Raw genomic sequence first — 18631 nt, 5'->3', positions numbered from 1 at the left:
GTTCTGAAGTAAGGAACCTATTTTTTTTCTTTTTCCATGCCATTTTTACTAATTACAAATTTTCAAGACTCCTGCAATCTCAATTGTGTGCTTAATAAATAATTTATGCTATTGGAACTACTGTTTTCCTCTTTCATTTCTCTGCTCAGTCCTTTCTTCAAATACAAGATATTTGCCTCTCTATCAAGTAAAACCCACAGACTGGGATTGGCATTCATTACCGGGACTGAACTTCAAGACTCTGCTCTTTGGGTAATAATCCACACCAGACTGGGCGGACCCATCCCGCGTGCTGCAGCGGATCTTGGATGTCCTGTTCTGATCCCCTCTGCGGATCACCTTGATGTTCAGAATGGCCGTGGCATCTGGCCCCGAGGGTTCCCGGACTTGGTATGCAGCCTCTTCAAACTCGATGGTGGGGGCTAAGGAAAAATGGTTAGGAAAACAAGAGCAAGTCAGAAAAGCCCAAAAGATTCAGACTCCCATAAAAACACCTTATAATGACAAGAGGGAACTTTTCACATTAGTTAACAATACAAAGGCAAAATGGCTTGCAGTCATAAAAATCAATCAGTATTTACCCCCAAGCTATGCTTTGGAAAAAGGAATTTATTTGTGATTCTGTAGGAGTTGTTTCCCACATGTTTCTTATTAAAAACAATATAGTGGGGGAAATATTTTTAAGCACTTTGAAATGCATGACGGCCAGGTTTCCATCTTGGCATTACAGCTCACAGAATGTTTTTAAATTCACACAATTTATCAAGGGACTGAGACGTAGTAAGCCCTTGATAAATATCTGTCGACTGACTGCAGAAATCAACTCCTTTTAATTTATGATATGAATTTCTAAGGTTTATAATTTATCTCATTTACACACTACTTAAACTTAAAAAATCCATCCCTCATCTCTGGTCTTTTGGATCCTCCCTCCCAGTGCTCTCACCTCTTCTTAACTTCTCACAGGTTATTTAGCTAAGAATGAGTAGTTTTAGTGACTGGCTACAATGATAATTCAGGAACACAGGACTTCCTAACACAGTCTGTTTTGAGGTACTATTCTCATTGCTATGAAATGCTTCATATGTTGACTTTTATTAAAAAGTTCAGATTATGCCTTCTTTTCTGTTATATTCTCATGGGGAAGGGCAAGGTGGAGAGCGTGAAATAAAAAGATAGGCAAATTGAGAGCAATTACAAATTTTATACCATTTTTAATACATTACAGAATTTTGCAGAATTTCTAGAGTGCCTATGTTCATTTCCCTCTTTCCCTCTCAGAGAGTCAATTCTTCCTAGTTGTAGAAGATAAGCCTTATTTGATACTTCATAGTTTTGAATACGAATGCTTTTGAATCTTAGGAGTGTCACTGTAACAGTGTGACTTTGTGAACTCTCTGAGCCTCAATCAGTGGGTTTCCTGTGTGACCAGGAGAGCTTCACTTCAGGATCTGAACTTGAGGCTCTTTGGGTAAAGTACTAATTCAACTTCAAGGCTGGCTTTTCTTATTTTACCCAATGTCCAAGTTAGTCCCTGATTTTGCATTAGAAACCCTGCGAGTCTCACTCTTGTATAGATTCTAGAATCTGATAAAATAAGGTTCACATCCAGTTCAGGTGCTTACAGCTGTGTAACTAAGAGCATAAATTATATAACTCTGCTGAGGTTCAATTTCTTCACCTATAATATAGGGATAATAACACCTCCCTCAAGGGGTTACTGTCAGGATTAAATGAAATAAGATAATATAATATGCCTAGCAGGGTTCTTGGTATACAGTAAATATTCAATAAAAATAGCTATTACCATTTGTAATATTATTATCCATTCACTCACTAAAATATCTATTTTAATAAAACAATTATATCTCAATTTGAAACAGATTTTGTTTTGTTTTCCCTGGTGCCTGGGTCACTCTTTGCTAACAACTGACTAAAGAGTTTAAGTTTTTTTAGGTTAGTAGGCCAAATCAGTTAGAGATGAAGACAGAAATTAGTCTTTTCCAGGAAGGTGGCAGTGTTTAAATCAGTTCACTGGATTCAACTGATTCGGATGGTATTTCCAATCCTGCTCCTGAACTGCTATGACTTAAGTAGCTTTTATTCTCTGTTTAGCATCTCTGTCCTAGCTTTTAACCGTACTCATTCCTCATGTCTTGGCAATGCGGTAGGGAATAATGAGATTAAAAATACCTATAAATTTATTGGTGCTCTGTAGAGGGTGATCACTTACTGCTAACATTTTATATAAATATTCTGAGATTGTTATCAGTAGGCACGTTTATAGCACTTTCATTTTTTAAGACATCTATAATTATGTTATTAGTAAAACATCAGTTCATGTCCCATCAACCTGAGAGTAACTAAAGGCAATTTCTTTTGTTACCATCTTCATCATTGGATATGGTGATAGTGGCCATATTATTCTTTCCAACTCTGGCTCCACTCCAGTGGTTTCCAAGAGGATGGCCAAGGTAGACCCTGAACTGTTCCTCAGGCTCAAACATGGAGTCATCGTGGATAAAGACAGTACAGTTCTTCATCTAGAGTCAATGGCACAAAATAGATGAAAATTTGTAGTGATATATTAATAACTTGCTTGGTTTTCCTGGAAAATGATTTTTCTTCTTTGCAGTATCAAAGAGTCAACACAAATACAAAAAGATCCAAATAGTTTCATTTATAAAATAGAATGCTTAAATCTAATAGCTCATGCCTAAGTGGGACTTACTTATATATGGAGTCTTGTGTTAGAACATTCCAAACCACTTTGAATTATGGGTCATGAGTTATGAAAAACAAGACCAATGAAACAACCCTCAAAAGCACCTGTAAGACATTTATTTGCTTTCCCATGTTTTGCCGGGCCTGATCAATACATTTGCACACGTTATGAAAGGTAGATTTCTGATGAGGGAGTTTAACATATGGATTAGACTTCCTGGAGAGCTGGATAATGTCCTTTTTCCTTTGTAAAAATTGAATAGTCTCATAAGGAACTCAGAAAGGCCTCCTGTTAGGCTAAAGACACGTTTAAATGCTGCGGGACTCGCAAATGTGTTGCCAAATGGTGTCTCATCTGAAAACTGCTGAGTACTGAAAGTCTGAGGACACAATCGAAATCCCCGTTTGATGGAAAGAAATCAAGTGCTTCCCAAACTGAATATTCTCTACTGAGGATTGTGTTCTTTAAAAAAACATAAAATAAGGTCACAACATTTTCGATGACAGAGCAGCCTTGATAGTAGAGTCATGTGACATGAAGTGGGATTATTTTTAGTTGAACCATTTTAAATCCACTCTACTGCTGCATTGCAATGGATATGTGGGTGTAGAGAAGTTTCTGTCAAACTTCCTAAGTCATACTAAATGGAAGGAGAACATCTCTGTGAACATTTATATGTAGCTTGCTAACCTGGTTTTAAGCCCTGAAGAATGTTCCTTTTTTTTTTCCTGCCATATCTTTCTTACAATAAGAATTTCTTTATGGATAGCATAAATTTAGTAGTGACTCTTCAGGATATCTTAAAAAAAAAAAGATATTCTAGTGAAGGACAAGTTTCAAAGACATATTGCTGGGCAAGCTAAAGAAAATGAAGATTCCAAAGCATGCTTATGAATAATAATAGATAGATTGTCATGTGGTAACATATAGACTATTAGACTGTATTTTCTTTACAATTCTACTAAATTATAAACTGTCTCTTGGATAGGCAGAGAACCCTCTTTTGAATTTAAAACAAATACAGACATGTAGACTCAGAGCTGAAGATTGTATCTGTAGTATTTGTGTGTGTCTTTAAACACGTGTTTCAACTTGCCACCAGTAAAATTCCCATAAAATATATAACTAAGACAGGGCTTTTATGAATCACGAACATGTAAAAGACTGAGTGTCCCAAAGAAGGAAGCTATCTTTTTTTTTTTGGTAGTAAAGATGAACAGAGGAAGAATCTGGTGACCTGGGATGAGTAAGGTCTTCTTATGTTACACTTTAAAAGGACTAATCCTAAAACAAAAATCTGTTACATTTAGGGGCTGGCCTGGTGGCGTAGTAGTTAAGTTTGTGCACTCTGCTTTGGTGGCCTGGGGTTCAGAGGTTTGAATCTCAGGAGCAGACCTACGCACCACTCATCAAGTCACATGTGGCGCCATCCAACATACAAAGTGGAGGAAGATGGGCATAGATGTTAGCTCAGGGCTGGTCTTCCTCAGCAAAAGGAGGAGGATTGGCAACAGAAGTTAGCTCAAAGCCAATCTTCCTCACCAAAATAAATAAATAAATAAATAAATAAATAAATAAATAAATAAATAAATCTGATATCCATTTGATTATATCAAAATTGAAGACTTTTGTTCAACTAAGAACACCATGGTCAAAGGTAATAGCTAAGTGACAGAAAAGGAAAACATGTTTACAATATCTAGAAATGTCTAAAAACTGGCAAGGAATTAATCTTTAGAATATATAAGAAAATACTGTAAATCAATAAGAAAAAGACAGCAATGCAATAAAATAAGGAAGAAAGGATTAAATAATAAATTTCCACAAGTGGAAACTCAATAAGCTAACAAGCTTATAAACAGTGTTAACTAGAGAAATGCAAATTAAAATGAGATATAACTTTATATGTATTAGACTAGCAAAAATTCAAAAGATGAGTAATGCTAAGTATCAGAGAGCTGCTGATTGCTGAAACTATAACCCCCAAGGGTTATAGCAGCCCTGATGTACTGCTAGTGACATTTTGGAAAGTATTCTAACACTAGTTTTTCATATTAAGCACATGCATGCCCTGTGGTCTGGCAATTTTGCTGCTGAGCGTGTACCCACAGAAATTCCCTCTCAGATCTGTAAGTGGACATGTGTGAGCATGTGCATTGCAGCATTATTAGTGGTGGCAGAGTGTTAGAAGGTGACTGGACGCTATCGCTGAGGTTCTTCATTGTCTACTCCTGAGAGTGGATGGGTAAAATGTAGCAGATGCACATCATGAAATGTTATGCAACAGTCTGAAGCAACAGATTATATGTACACATAATGACATTGACAAATAAAACATATTGCTGAATAAACACAGTAAAAGTTTGAAAAAGATATAATGCAACAGCAGTTTTATAAATTAAAAATTATGCACAAAACAACAAGCATTTTTTAAGAACAAATACAAACTAAGAGATACATGTTAAACACAACAGATTGATGAACTCTGAGGTGGAGAAGGGAATGTGGCTGGAGAATATGGGTAAAATAAAAAGAATAAACAAACAAGAAAAGGGCCTTGAACTGACCCAGGAGAACCATGTGCCTTGAATCAAGGGGTACAATTGACTCACCATTTGAAACCACATCATCTGAGATCCAAAAATGTGGAAACGTCATTCTCATTCAGTATACACTTTTGACATACGCTGAGGTTGCAGCCTTTGATTCTAATGCAGCCATTCTCAGTGACTGGAGTTTCTCAGGAGTTCCTGTGCTCATATGCATCACTTTTCATGTACATTGCCAAGAAGAGAATACTCCGCTAATGAATCTGCTCAAGGCTTGCCTGTTTGGTCCTATACTATTGGTCCTATACTAGGATGTATTTTGCCCTGGGACAGGGGCCCAGTATTAGAGAATTGTCTCTTCTTCCTCTGGGTAACATTGATGGAGTATGTTCATCTCTAACGTAGTTTCAAATTAAGAGGAGCCTCATTCATTTGATTGTGCTAAATTCCAAAAATGTTACATATCATTTAAATTTCCCAGCTCAACCAATGATATATGTATTTGGTTGTAAGTGGGATACAAAGAAGACAGCCACATAAAACAGACAATAGTATTAAAAATAGTATCAATTAGTAAAAAAATTCCTAGGATGTTCAGAATTTGTCTAAATTACTTCATTAGGATACATAAAGGCATCAAGGACGAAGAGAATCACATCTTTCAGCCATCATGAATCCACTTACTTTCTCCCCTTTCAGAAATGTAATCCGCGAAGAGTCTGCATTTCTTCTCTCCTCAAAGTCCTCCATGACCTGAGCTGAATGGCCCTGAGTATAGCACCTCACTGATGATTCATAGCTCAGGTCTCCACTTCGAATGATAGGCACGTACACGACACCCTCCTTCTCCTTCACTAGGAGCAAATCCTTGGCAAACTGCATGCTGGGCACTGGGTGAGCAGAAGGAAGGATGGAGGCATCGTTAGTGGCAGACAGAGGGAAGTGGCCGTAGCCCTCATCAGCCCTCAACAGCCACTTGGCAGGAGGGCTCCACTAAGGGCGACCACAGGCTGGCAAATTAGAGATGATAAGCAGATTTCAAGGCATAGTTGCTGTTTTCGGGACAAGGAAACTGCTTCCACTGTGAGTGTGGTTCCAAAAAAATAGAATAAATCAATTTCACGCCTGTTTTTGCTCAGCTTCAGGATACTGTCACCATCTCAAATGCAGACAGGTAATGCAAGTAAAGAAATGGGCCAAGTGTAAGAAAAATTTTGATAGAGACTTGAGTACTCAAAAAAGTTCACCTTCCTTCTAAAGCTACAAGAAGGAAAACAGCAGCGTAAGTCTGATGATAAATGGTCACTCACATTGGTCCTGGGCCAAGGAGACAAGAGGGAAGGGTGGGGACCTTGGTAAAGAGGAAAGAGCAGGCCCTATTTAAAGGGGGGTTGCTCCTCAGCTCTAGTCTTTCGTTGGCAGATCTTCCTATTTTCAAACGAAGCCAGAGATCTGGATTTTTATGTCATATCTCCTAAATTTTAAAATAGCAACCAATTAAAATAGTAAAAAGAAATTCCATATAGGCCCAAACTATTGGGGCCAAACAAAACACATCTACATGCTGAATTTGGCCAGAGGGCCCCGGTCTATGACTACTGCTGTAGAGTTACCTTTCCTTTTATAATCCACATGGCCTCAAGGGAGGAATCGTAGCCAAATTGCGATTAAAAACAAGGGCTTTGGAGTAAACAAGCTTGAATTTCCATCCCAGCCCTGCTACTTAGCTGTATGAAATAGGGCATGTTACATAGATTTTCTGAGACTTGGAGTTTTTTTTTTTTAATATAAATTGGAAATGTTAATATCTAACTCATAGAATTGTTGGGAGGATTGAATTTAACAAGATTATGTATGCATGGTACTCAATACAGTATCTGACACACAGCAGGCACTCAAATATTAGTAGGAATTATTATTTTATGGCTTGTATCGCCCCCTATTTCCAGGTTTCTCAATATGAAGGATCATTTTTCTCTCCTTACTTCCTACAACGCCTATGGTAATGCTCTGCATTATGATGTGGCCCCTTCCAAGACCAACACTTTGTTGATTGCTGGTTATTAATTTCTTAATGAACAATACAAAGAGGTAGTCCTTCCAGTCATATGTCAAAGCCTCCTGTGGCAGAATTAGTCTTTGGGGCTGCAGGAAGCTGACGCTAAAGCTGTGTCACCTATTTCCTGTCTGTGTCCTGCCAAACCTGAAAGGAAGGAACAGGAAAGGTAAGTACCCAAGAATTCTTCAAGTCAGTATGTAGAAAGAACCTCCAACTTGCCCGTGACTCAGAACTGTTGGCAATAGCAAAAACAAAACAAACCCATTATCTGACCTAACCTAACAGCTACCATTTACTACTAAAGAAAAACCCAGAAGATACCTCTTAGAAGAACACCACACCTAAAGGAAAATTGGCATTACGCGATTTAGGCAAAAATTGGCAAGTTGGCATTAGGCCCTGCACATTAACCATTTAGGGCTCTGTCATCCAGCAAAATGGTGTGTGCTGTTAGAAGGTGGGTGGCAATGACGACCTAGTGTAGGAGGACAAGAAAGAAGCTTGTTGCCAAGTAAACAGCAACACAAGCAAGGAAGCTTTTCTGCTCATGGCAGATTGACACTTTGGGTTGATTCTTCTTGCTGGCCCAACAGGCATCAAGTCAGGTGAGACTTCAAAATGAAAACTGGTGATGTTTGGGTTTTGTTATGTATTAATGAACCCCAAATTCCTTGTGAGCTGTAAAAGACTCCGTTTTTCTTCTTTAACAAGATATTAACCCTCACTCATTCCTATCTGCAAAAAAAAAAGAGAGAGAGACAGAAAGGTGAAGACTTCTCTGATGCCTGGCAGGAAAAAGTCGCTGCCTTTGAGGAGCCCCCAGTCCAGTGGGAGACTGAGGCAAGAGATGATGCAAAGACAACAAGTGAGTTCAGGAATAGGTTTATGCATGGGGTTTACAGCAAACAAAGAAAAGGCCCAGTCCAGGTCACGCACTGTGTTAGGGCTTCCATATATGTCATTGCATGTCATCCTCTCAACCACCCACAAAGCATGACAATCCTTACAGGAAGCAGGGGCACTGGCCCTGGGGGTCAGTATGCTTGACTGTAGAGCTCCTTCTCTTTCCACACCAATGGGGTGCATGAACACTAAATGGAGATCACTCCCTGAAGGCCCACAGGCTCACACTGGGTATAATGTACTTATTGCCAACATTACTCTGAGAACATTCATCATACATGACCCAATTTGTAGTTATCTTCTTATATGTGTAAGACGTGTGTCGCGAAATAGATTGTGGGACTCTGCTCTCCACTGCTCTGTAACTCACTCAGTGCTGAGCACCAGTCTTAGACATGGAAAAAGTTCACTGAACACTATTACCCGCTAATCTTCTTAGTAACTGACAAAGTAAGTGCAAATGCCACTGCCTGGAATGTCGCGGCCTCCTTATGGGCAATGGTTAAGTCAGCGATTTAGGAGAAATCCAGCCTCTGGTTCTTTTGAGTTAATGAGTAGGTAGGACGTAGCTGCATACACTGGGGTGTGGTGCAGTAGAGGCTACAAGGCCTTTCTTGCCTTGCTTGGCATTCTTCAGTCTAATTCCAGGTACTAGAGCAGAAGAGGAAGGTGAAAACAGGAAAATGTTCTGAGATGAGCTACCTGGATGATTTAAGGGCCTGAAATCAGCCTGGAGGAAAAAGATGAAAGGAGCTGAGATGACTTGGGAAAGCTGCAAGTTAACTTTACAAGGATCTTGAGAGACATTTAACATGGTTATGCAGAGGACAGTCACCAGCTAAAACGGCCATATGAAAAGTCAGCATGGTAGGGTATAAAACCAGAAGATTGGACTTGGATAGACTAGACCCTGGGTTTTAACTCTGGCTCCATTACCTCCTCACCATGTGATCTTAAACAAATTATTCAACCTCAGTTTCACAAGTTGAAGAGCTTGTAAGGGTTAGAGGTAATGTATGATTTTCTACCCCAGAAGGTGCATTTGAAGGGACTCAAGAAAAGTTAGTGATTACTAAGAAGAAGGACAATAGAAGCAACCTGTGAACATTACAATGGGTTATTGAAACAGGTTTTGTGATTTCTCTCTCTGGAATAAATTCTTGACTGAATATATATTGTTGTAGCTTTCCTGAAAGATTATATTTGGTTTAACATATTCATTTTCTAAGTTTGCAACCATAATGCCCATCAATAAAATATGGAGGACAATCTAAAGGGAATCTTCTGTGTTGATCAGAGTGCAATGAAGCTCATGGTGTTACTGGGGTCTCATTGGCAAGTGTGATACATTACAGATGTGTTAGGAAGAAAAAAATTAACACATAATGAAATCTACTATGTGCCAGGTAACATGGTAGGTACTTTCACATATTTTATCTAATATAATGCTTCTAACAGTCTTGTAAGATAGAATTTTCATTATTTGTAGATGAACAAAATGAGCCTCAGTAACCTTAAGCCACTGGCCTAAGGCCAAAGAGCAAGGAAGTGGTGGCGCTAAGATTATATTTTAGGACTTCTGATTTTGCATTCACTTTCCACATCATCAGAGGGAAATTAACTATCCTTTTATGCAAAAGAATAAGAAGCCTTTTGGCAAATAAAAAGAATATCTGAATTTCCTTCTTTCTTCTTCTTTTCCTTTTTCACTAAGGAAAAAAATATCCCACAGATACTACTACTGCACCAAATAGGACTATTTAATCTAGTGTGGACTTGGAGCCTAAAGCCCTAGAATGCATGCTGGTTCCTCCACATACTAGACTTTGGGTGACATGTTTACTTCTCAGTCTCCTTATCTACAACTTAGAAACAAAAGTAAAACCATGGGATTATGAGCAAATGAGATAATGTTTAATAGATCACTCTGTAAACTCTGACCTCAGACATATACTGTCAAATAGTATAATTGTTATAATCTTGTTCGTGGTTAAAACATTGCCATTTTATGAATCACAAATCTAAATATAAAACATAAAACTTCCAGAAGAAAACACAGGAGAAAATCTTTGTAACCTTGGGTTAGGCAAAGATTTCTTAGATATAACACTAAAAGCATGATCTGTAATAGAAATACCAATCAATGGGACTACTGAAATGAAATGAAATGAAAAACAATTGCTCTTTGAAAGGCATTGTTAAACGAACAAAACAAGCAACAGATTGGGATAAAATACTTGCAAAACACAAATCTTCGTCCAGAATCTACAATAATGCAATAACAGATGCAGAAAACAACCCAATTAAAAAATGGGGAAAATATTTGAATGATACTTAGTCAAAGAAGATATATGGATAGCAAGTAAGCACTTGAAAAGATCTCAATGTCATTAGTCATTCACTACACACCTACTGGAGTAACTAAAAAACCTCACACAACCCTGACAATACCAAATGTTGGTGAGAATGTAGAGCAACTGGAATTCTCCTACACTGCTGCTGGTAATGCAAAACAGGTACAACTATTTTGGAAAACAGGCTAGCAGATTCTTACAATGTTAAACAAACACTTACCATATGACCCAGTAACCCCACTCCTAAGTACTTACTCCAGAGAAATGAAAACCTAGATTCACACAAAAACCTATATGAAAATGTTTATAGCTACTCCAATCACAATTGCCAAAACCTGGAAACAACCCAAGTGTCATTCAACAGGTGAATGGATAAACAAACAGTGGTACATCCATACAATGGGAAACTGCTCAGCAATGAAAGGAACGAAATACTCAAATATGCAAAACATGGGTGACTCTCAAATGCAGTATTCTAAGTGAAAGAAGCCAGACTCAAGAGGCTATGTATTACATGATTCTATTTATATGACATTCTGAAAATGGCAAAACTTTAGGGACAGAAAACAGATCAGTGGCTGTCAGGGCTCAGGATGGGGGAGAGGTGGACTATAAAGGGGCACAGGAGAATTTTGTAGAGTGCTGGAACTGCTCAACATCTTGATTCTGGTGGTGGGCACACTGCTGTATGCAGTGTCAAAAACTCATAGAACCGTATACTAAAAAGGGTGAATTTTAATTTATGTGAGTTAGACCTCAATAATGGTATCTTATCTAAAATAAGATACCATTTTGGACATATGCATACATATACATATACATATATATATATATATATATATATATATATTTTTTTTTTTTTTTTTCCTCTTGAAGGATACACACAACATAAAACTTGGTTAAAATGGTTGTCTCTCGGGAGGACACCCGGAGGATTGGGAGATGGGGGTAGAAGGAAGACTTAATTTTCATAGTAACCTTTTCAGTCATTTGATTTTTTTTTTACTATATAAATAAATTATTTAAAAATAAATAAAAATATTAAAGATCATCCTGTTGGGCTGCCTGTTCCTTTTTTGGTGACTTTTCCATCTCTGGAAGAGTTTAATCATGGGCTCTATCACCAACCACCAGGGATGCTGATGAGGGTTCTCCTTCTTGAGATGGAAGGTTTGACTTGATCTTCTCCACTTGACTCTAGAATCTGACAATTCTGAATTACATCAATTCTTCTTGAGAAGCAACTGTCCTTTCCTGTTCATCCTCATGTTACTTAGGTTAGATCTTCAGTGGTGACTGATATTTTGTTCATATATCTGTGTGTATTCATTCCTGCACATCATCTACAGGACTGCCAGTATTAGTTTCCTAAAACAAAAATCACACCACTCTTCCGCTTATAAGCATCTGTTGCTCCCCTCTGTTTACAAATTCCTTAGGCTGGAACATTAAGACCTCTTAGAACTTGACTCCAACCTGTCTTTCCATTTCATTTCCTTCTGTTCACCTACTGCCAGGTTCAAAGCAAAAGTAAGCATCTCACTGTTTTCCAAATATGTGCCTTTCAAAATTATATACCTCATGTATACTATATCTCTCCATTTGACAAAGCTTTATTTTATTATCCATTAGATAAACTCCCATCACACCTGAAGACTCTGCTTAAATATTACCTCATTTGTGAAAGCTCCTATGATTCTTCCACACACAGTTACTGTTCAGTCCCCTCTGCTCCCATAGTACTGGATTTATAGTGCTATTAGGTAATTTATCATAATATACTCTAAAATTTCTGTTTAGGATCTGCTCTCCCAACTAAACATTGAACTTCTTGAGGACATGGCCCAACTAAGGCTTATACATCTTTTTGTCCCTAATAGAGTCCAGAAACATGAATGATTATTTCTCTCACATATTTCTATATGTAAAACTGTGTATATGCACGTGCTCATATACACTCACACACAAACACACATTTCTTGAATGAGAATGTGAATTAGTTCTAATGTCATATACATGGAAGTTAAGGAAAAAATAGAAATATAGTGTGAGCCACAAGCTGCCATCCCCAATCTCTTACCATCCTGGAATGTGTCGTTAATTGCAATGACAGCCTGGAAGGGTTTGGTCAGTTCGGCCCCTTGTGCTGAGCTGAGGAAAACCACAAATGTCTCCAGCCCTTCAATAACTGGATACTGAGTGTCATCCAAGATAGTCAAGGCACAATACTAGAAGAAAAATCAGGGTGTTAAGTAGACTTATTGTGGTGATCATTTCACAATATACACAAATATTGAATCATTATGTTGTGCACCCGAAACTAATATAATGTTATATGTCAATTATATCTCAATAAAAACAATTTAAAGAAACCAAAAAAGAGAAGAAAAATCAGAACAAACCTTACAGAACGCACAACACCCAACATCTATTTGCCTTTGGGAGATTAGGACAAAGGTGACAACTTGCCTTTCTTTGGTGGTGTTCAAGTAAATTGTTTAATCTATAAAACAATAATCTCTATCACACACCCTAGGTGTTTTGTTTCTAGATATTTACACCGAACAAGTGCGGTTTCTATCCTAAATCGGTGGTGCTGGATATTAGATGCTGAAAATGTCAATGGAGAGTTTGTAGAAGATCCCTCTAAGCGTGTTCTCTTGTTTGCACGTTTGTGTTTTTGAAGAAAGGGCAAATTGTAATATTGCAAGGGGACTTTTGAGTCCTCCAGTGAGTCTGGAGAGCAGACCAGAGACAACATGAACAGATCCATCGGCCTTTGACTGTTGCATGCTCACCTGCTCAGTGACACCTGGCCCGAACTCCACCTTCCTAGAGCTGGGGACATAGTCAACTCCCGGAGTGGCGGAAGCAGGGTCCGAGGGCCGCGTTGCACACCAGACAGATGTGAAGGTAGAAAGGTCAGTCCCATGGCGGATCACTGGAATCTTCATTGTGCCTGAAGTGAGATTCACAGAGATTTCAATGGTCAACCTTGAGCCAGAAAATCAGTGGGGTTTTTACAACAACGTTCTCCGTCACAGCAGTAGCTTTATCCTGCTAGCTAGTCTAATCTAACTTCAGTGATATGCCTGTGCTCCCTCTGAGAAAGGCTGACAGGTGTCACTACCATTCTTTTTACTGTCCCTAAGATTAAGAGCAGACCTGGAGGAGGGCCTCACGGAGGTGGTGCTGGAGAGACAGCCCTTAGGAGAAAGTGATTTTGTGGCTTCAGAAGGAGACTGTTCACAGGAGAAGAACAATGAACTTAAGGGGCAAGGATCCATTGAAAAACATCTCAAGTCTATTTAGGGAGAAGAAACTCAGAGCTAGGGCCTCAGGGACGAGCTAGAAAATAGTCAATTAAGGAAGAACTAGCTAAGGGACTCTATGGGGCCTGAAGCTGAATGTTCCTAATTAAATGTTCCTAACTGGGTTGATTTCCTTATTTTATCTGAGTGGTGCACACATTATTACTTAAAGCCATATGTGCATATTGCTTAACTTAGGAATGAAGCTCAAATTTTGGTCCACTGTGACATCATACTTTGTAGGGTCTTAATGATATACATGTAGACTTTTAGCTATTTTTACAATCAAGGTCAGAGAAAACCTACATGAAAAGCCCATCAATCATATTTTTCTAGCCAATAAGCTGCGAGGTGACAAGTCATCATGGCTAGGAATTGGGTGTAGGGGAAAGGCAATGTGGTATAGTAGAAAGGTCTGGGTTCTAATCCCAGCTCTGCCACATTAGCTGCTAATCTTGATGATTTATTTAACCTCTCTGGGCCTCCGTTTGCTCTTCTATATAATGTTATCTCCTCCACAGAAGATTAAATGAGAATGCATGGAATGCACATGGCATGGTGCCTGGCATGCAGTAAGTGCTCAAAAATATTATTTCCCACTATGTCTCAGAATATCACTTTCAAAGAGGTGAAAGGCCTTGCTCAGGTGGCTCAAACCATAGATACTCAGCATAGCTGCTGCCCCTTCTGGCAGTATGTCTGCCAGCAGCATGCAGAAGACTTTGAAACCCTTGTGGGGCCAAAAGAGGGAAGGCACCTGGGTCTCTGAAATACCACATGGAAGAAATCTGCCCACTGACTGCTTTCGGCTATTATATGAATGAGAAAATTCCATTAGTTAAGATACTGAAACTTAGGAATTTATTTGTTTTAGCACCTAGCAGTACACAAAATAACTTTCCACCATCCTCAACAGATCACATTTCCCTCCCTCACAAACTAAAATGCTCAACACCATGCCCTCTCTCTGGACCACAGAGGTCAGCCAATGAAGCTCTAAGCCAGATCCCTGCATGCCATCACTAACCAGAGCAAGAAAAGAGGATGGAACTCCCTATTCTTCTCTCCTCATTCTTGGTCTTGATGCCTAGTATTATATAGCCCCTCAGACCGACAATGGTGTCACTGAAGAATGGCATTCTTAATATCTTAAGGACATTCTCAAACCTAAGAGGAAATTGTTCAAGAAAGGGATCAGGAGATGGGTGATGGAACCCCAGAGACGCTCTCCATTACCTGCATCCTCGCTGACAGTGAAAGCTGTGTTGCCCAGGGACACAGTGGAGGCATCATTGGGACCACTAATGAGCACCTTGGCCGACGCCACCCTTCCGATGCAGGCATTGTCAGAAGCATCTGCCAGGGCAATCTCAAATTCTTCCTCCTCTTCATATTCGCTGTCATCAATGAGCATGACATCACAGGTGGACGTGGTGACACCAGGCCCAAATATCACACGACTTTCAGCAGACATCCCTCTAGATTTAAAATCAGAGCCCGATTCTAGAGCATAGAGGCTACTGCCCATAGCTGACTTAGAGATTGTGTAACAAATTGCAGATACAATGCTGCTGGAATCCCCTGAAATGCAAATGGCAAGAAAACCACAGCACTTGAATGAGCGCTTCTCAAATTTTAAAATCTCTGGTAATTTAATATTTGGTTCCTTATGACACATTCTATTACTATTTCTGTTGAAGCTCTGACAAGAAACCTTCCCACATTGCAGTTTCTTAAGCCTGTGGCATAAACCTCATGATGATTTAATATACCCCAGATACTTCACCAAACAACTTACAACGGATTTCCTGTTCTGTAAATTTTCTGCTCTGTTAATTCACAAGACTCATTGCCCACCATCTAAGACCACAGTAGGTGGAAAGATAAGAGACATATTTGGTACTTTAAGCAGCAAAGTAATTGTGTCCTGAAGGTAGTATGAGGAACACAGTTCACTGCCTTTCTGAATAAACTTCTGCACGTTAATTCTCAGGGAGAAACAAGCTTGTTTAAAAAAAGAAAGACAAAATAAAATAAAACCCGCCTCTCTGTAAAAATGACTTACTTATTAGTGCTGCTGCGTCCCTGGGTGACAGCCTGCGCTGGGCCCGGCTTGCTGGCCCAGTGCAATCAATGGGGCTTGCTTGTTTTCCAAGTGGCATCGCCAAGGGTTTGCGCTGTCTACAGTGTCTGTTACACTCATACTCAGTCAGCAGATTCAGTAAAAAACCTGACATCATCACTTACAGTCATGTTGTGGCTTTGAATGGGGATTTAATTTCCATGTGTTTTAAAGTCTCAATACTGTGCATAAATCCATACAATCTTTGTTTTGATTTTCAACGCCTCAAGAACTGCCCGTTATTTCTCACACACAGTTTATTTCTCATCTGAGCTCTATACGTGACATTCACAAAGGGAAATTTTTAAACATATTTTCTGCCTCCAAGAACGAAGATGGACAGCCAGTTCTTACAAACTGTAACTTCCCTCCTTGGCCAAGGCTAATAAATATTTCATGGATTGGGTGATTGATTAAGAATCCTGAGTTGATTCATGAGTAATTTGCAAGGCCAAGTATAACCAGTCTTCTAGCCCCATTAAAGAATAAACGGGAGTGCTAACAACTTGAACTAGGAAGAGAAGCCTTCTGATAGTATTCACTATAGGTAGGATTGTTATTAGGGTTGTGCTGGGGATTTAAATGAGTTAATTCACGTAAAGTACTTACACACATGAGTTAATATGGTACATGAGCACTTGGCACATAAAAAGAACTTAGTAAATACTAGCTATTATTATAGCTCCTTGTCATCTTTGGCGCCAACAGACCTTTTCTTTCAATAGGTGCAAACAGAAAACCAGCGCTCTCGTTGACCCGGTAGGTCTTCTTATCAAACTCTAATGTGGGTTCGTCCTCAGTGTCATTGATAATGACCTTCGCCTGGGTGAACTCTCCTAATAGGGCGTATGCTGGCATGCTGAGCTCCACGGTGAAACTCTCGACATTCTCAAATACGTCATCATCATTGATGACAATGGTGCAGGATTTGGTGTCTTCTCGCTCATCAAACTGCACCTGTCACAAAGGAGACAACAAGGAATTAAGCTGTGCTTCAGCTCCCCCAGAGCATCCTGGGAAAAGAGGACCCACATCCAGTGGGTAGAGCACTGAATGAAACAGCTGGTTTTTCTAGCCCCAACATCCTGCTGTATCACCTGGAACACCTGGCTACCTCTTCCCATTCTTCATCTGTACATTGGGGCTGATTTACTGTATAGAGACATGGAGGGCAAAGACATCTCCTACCATTTGTTGACTGTAGAAAAACATATAGGTAATTATTCATATTCTGTTTTGTTAATTCACTTGGGATAGCAAGAGTCATTTGATTACTCAGTTCCCCTTCTATTTGTGGCAAGTTCAATTGGAAAGATCTTTGAACTTGGCGTGTGAAGTTCTGGCCTCAAGTCTTGGTTCTGTTACTTCCAAGCTGGGTTAGGCTATGAAACTTTACAAACATCAGATTCCTCATCAGCTAAATAACAATAAGAATACTCCTCGTTCACATATTTATTGGGAGGACTTAAGGAGATAAAATGAAAGTGCTAAGCATATTTTAAAGCACTGAACAAATGCAAGATATTATCCTTATTACCATCACCATATTACTTGTAGAATCAAAACTGACATAGAATCTTAGTGTACTAAATAGTGGAGTTTGAATTCAGAGAAAGTTACATTATGAACAAGTCAGACTGAATTTAACTTTATATTTGACTAAATCCTTTCTCAGTAAGATGGGCTAGATCTACAATGTGAGTGAATTTAGCCTGGTACAAAACAGAGGAATTATTTTATATGCATACAATTGTGAACTTACAGGGATTTACTCTGGTTTTACTTTGCCTAAAAAAAAAAGATAAAGATAAAATTTTCAAATGGAACCAGGGCTATGGACTTGTCCAAAACTGAAAAGGCAGGAAATGGGCCCGGATTGCAGTCTGCGTAAATGGAGACAGCTAAAACATGTAAAAATAGTCATAAACCTGTAGGGACACACAAATCTGAAAAACACATAATTTTCACCAACAGAAAATTACTATTGCATATCTAATAAACAAATCAAATTAAGTTTTACTAAGCTCCACATTTCAAAACACTCCCAACTAAATGAAACACTCGACAGATCTCTATTTAAGATCTAGAACACACTGCCTTTTGTCTCTCCTTGAAAAACACAAGTACATGCTCTTTCTTATCTTTGCTAAAAGACTTCTTAGCTTATCTGTTCTTTTCTAATTCCTCCTTTAAATTTGACATAAGAGACCTTAGCTTAGTCTAGCTGAAATGCCTCAAAGAGAGAGCCCACTCTTCTTTTTTTTTTTTTTTTTAAAGGTTTTATTTATTTATTTTTCCCCCAAAGCCCCAGTACATAGTTGTCTGTCATAGCTGCACATCCTTCTAGTTGCTGTAGAGCCCACTCTTCTTTACAGAGATTTATGTTGCTATAAGAATAATGAAATTACTGTGAAAAAACATTTAATAAATACCTAATAAGCGTCAGGCATTGTGCCATACATAAAAGAGGACAAATACCGGGCATCCTGCCATCAAGGAGTTTTCTCTAAGTCCCCCTCCTTTCTCTTTTGCTTTCACTTGTCTTTTTCCTCTCTCTCTCTCACACCCCGGCACTAACTACCACCACTGTAACATAGAGACATGTAAA

At 38.9% G+C, this 18631-nt stretch overlaps 1 protein-coding gene across 7 annotated transcripts in view; it reads right to left on the bottom strand.

Annotated features, from left to right (window-relative positions):
* FRAS1 (Fraser extracellular matrix complex subunit 1) overlaps positions 1-18631 on the bottom strand; it is a 425899-nt gene that overhangs the window by 39422 nt on the left and 367846 nt on the right. For all 7 annotated transcript variants that reach the window (XM_087434473.1, XM_087434474.1, XM_014787828.2 and 4 more), the window contains 7 exons: positions 16734-16980; positions 15138-15482; positions 13389-13549; positions 12671-12818; positions 5959-6164; positions 2387-2543; positions 222-422 (listed from right to left, as the gene is read on the bottom strand). In XM_087434473.1, coding sequence (XP_087290599.1) covers positions 222-422; positions 2387-2543; positions 5959-6164; positions 12671-12818; positions 13389-13549; positions 15138-15482; positions 16734-16980 — 1465 coding nt within the window. The remainder of the gene's footprint in view (positions 1-221; positions 423-2386; positions 2544-5958; positions 6165-12670; positions 12819-13388; positions 13550-15137; positions 15483-16733; positions 16981-18631) is intronic.

The sequence above is a fragment of the Ceratotherium simum genome, chromosome 8, assembly GCF_057802395.1.
Source record: "Ceratotherium simum simum isolate JZ-2026a chromosome 8, ASM5780239v1, whole genome shotgun sequence".
Classification (NCBI taxonomy): Eukaryota; Metazoa; Chordata; class Mammalia; order Perissodactyla; family Rhinocerotidae; genus Ceratotherium; species Ceratotherium simum.
This window is presented reverse-complemented; position numbering and strand designations above follow the sequence as displayed.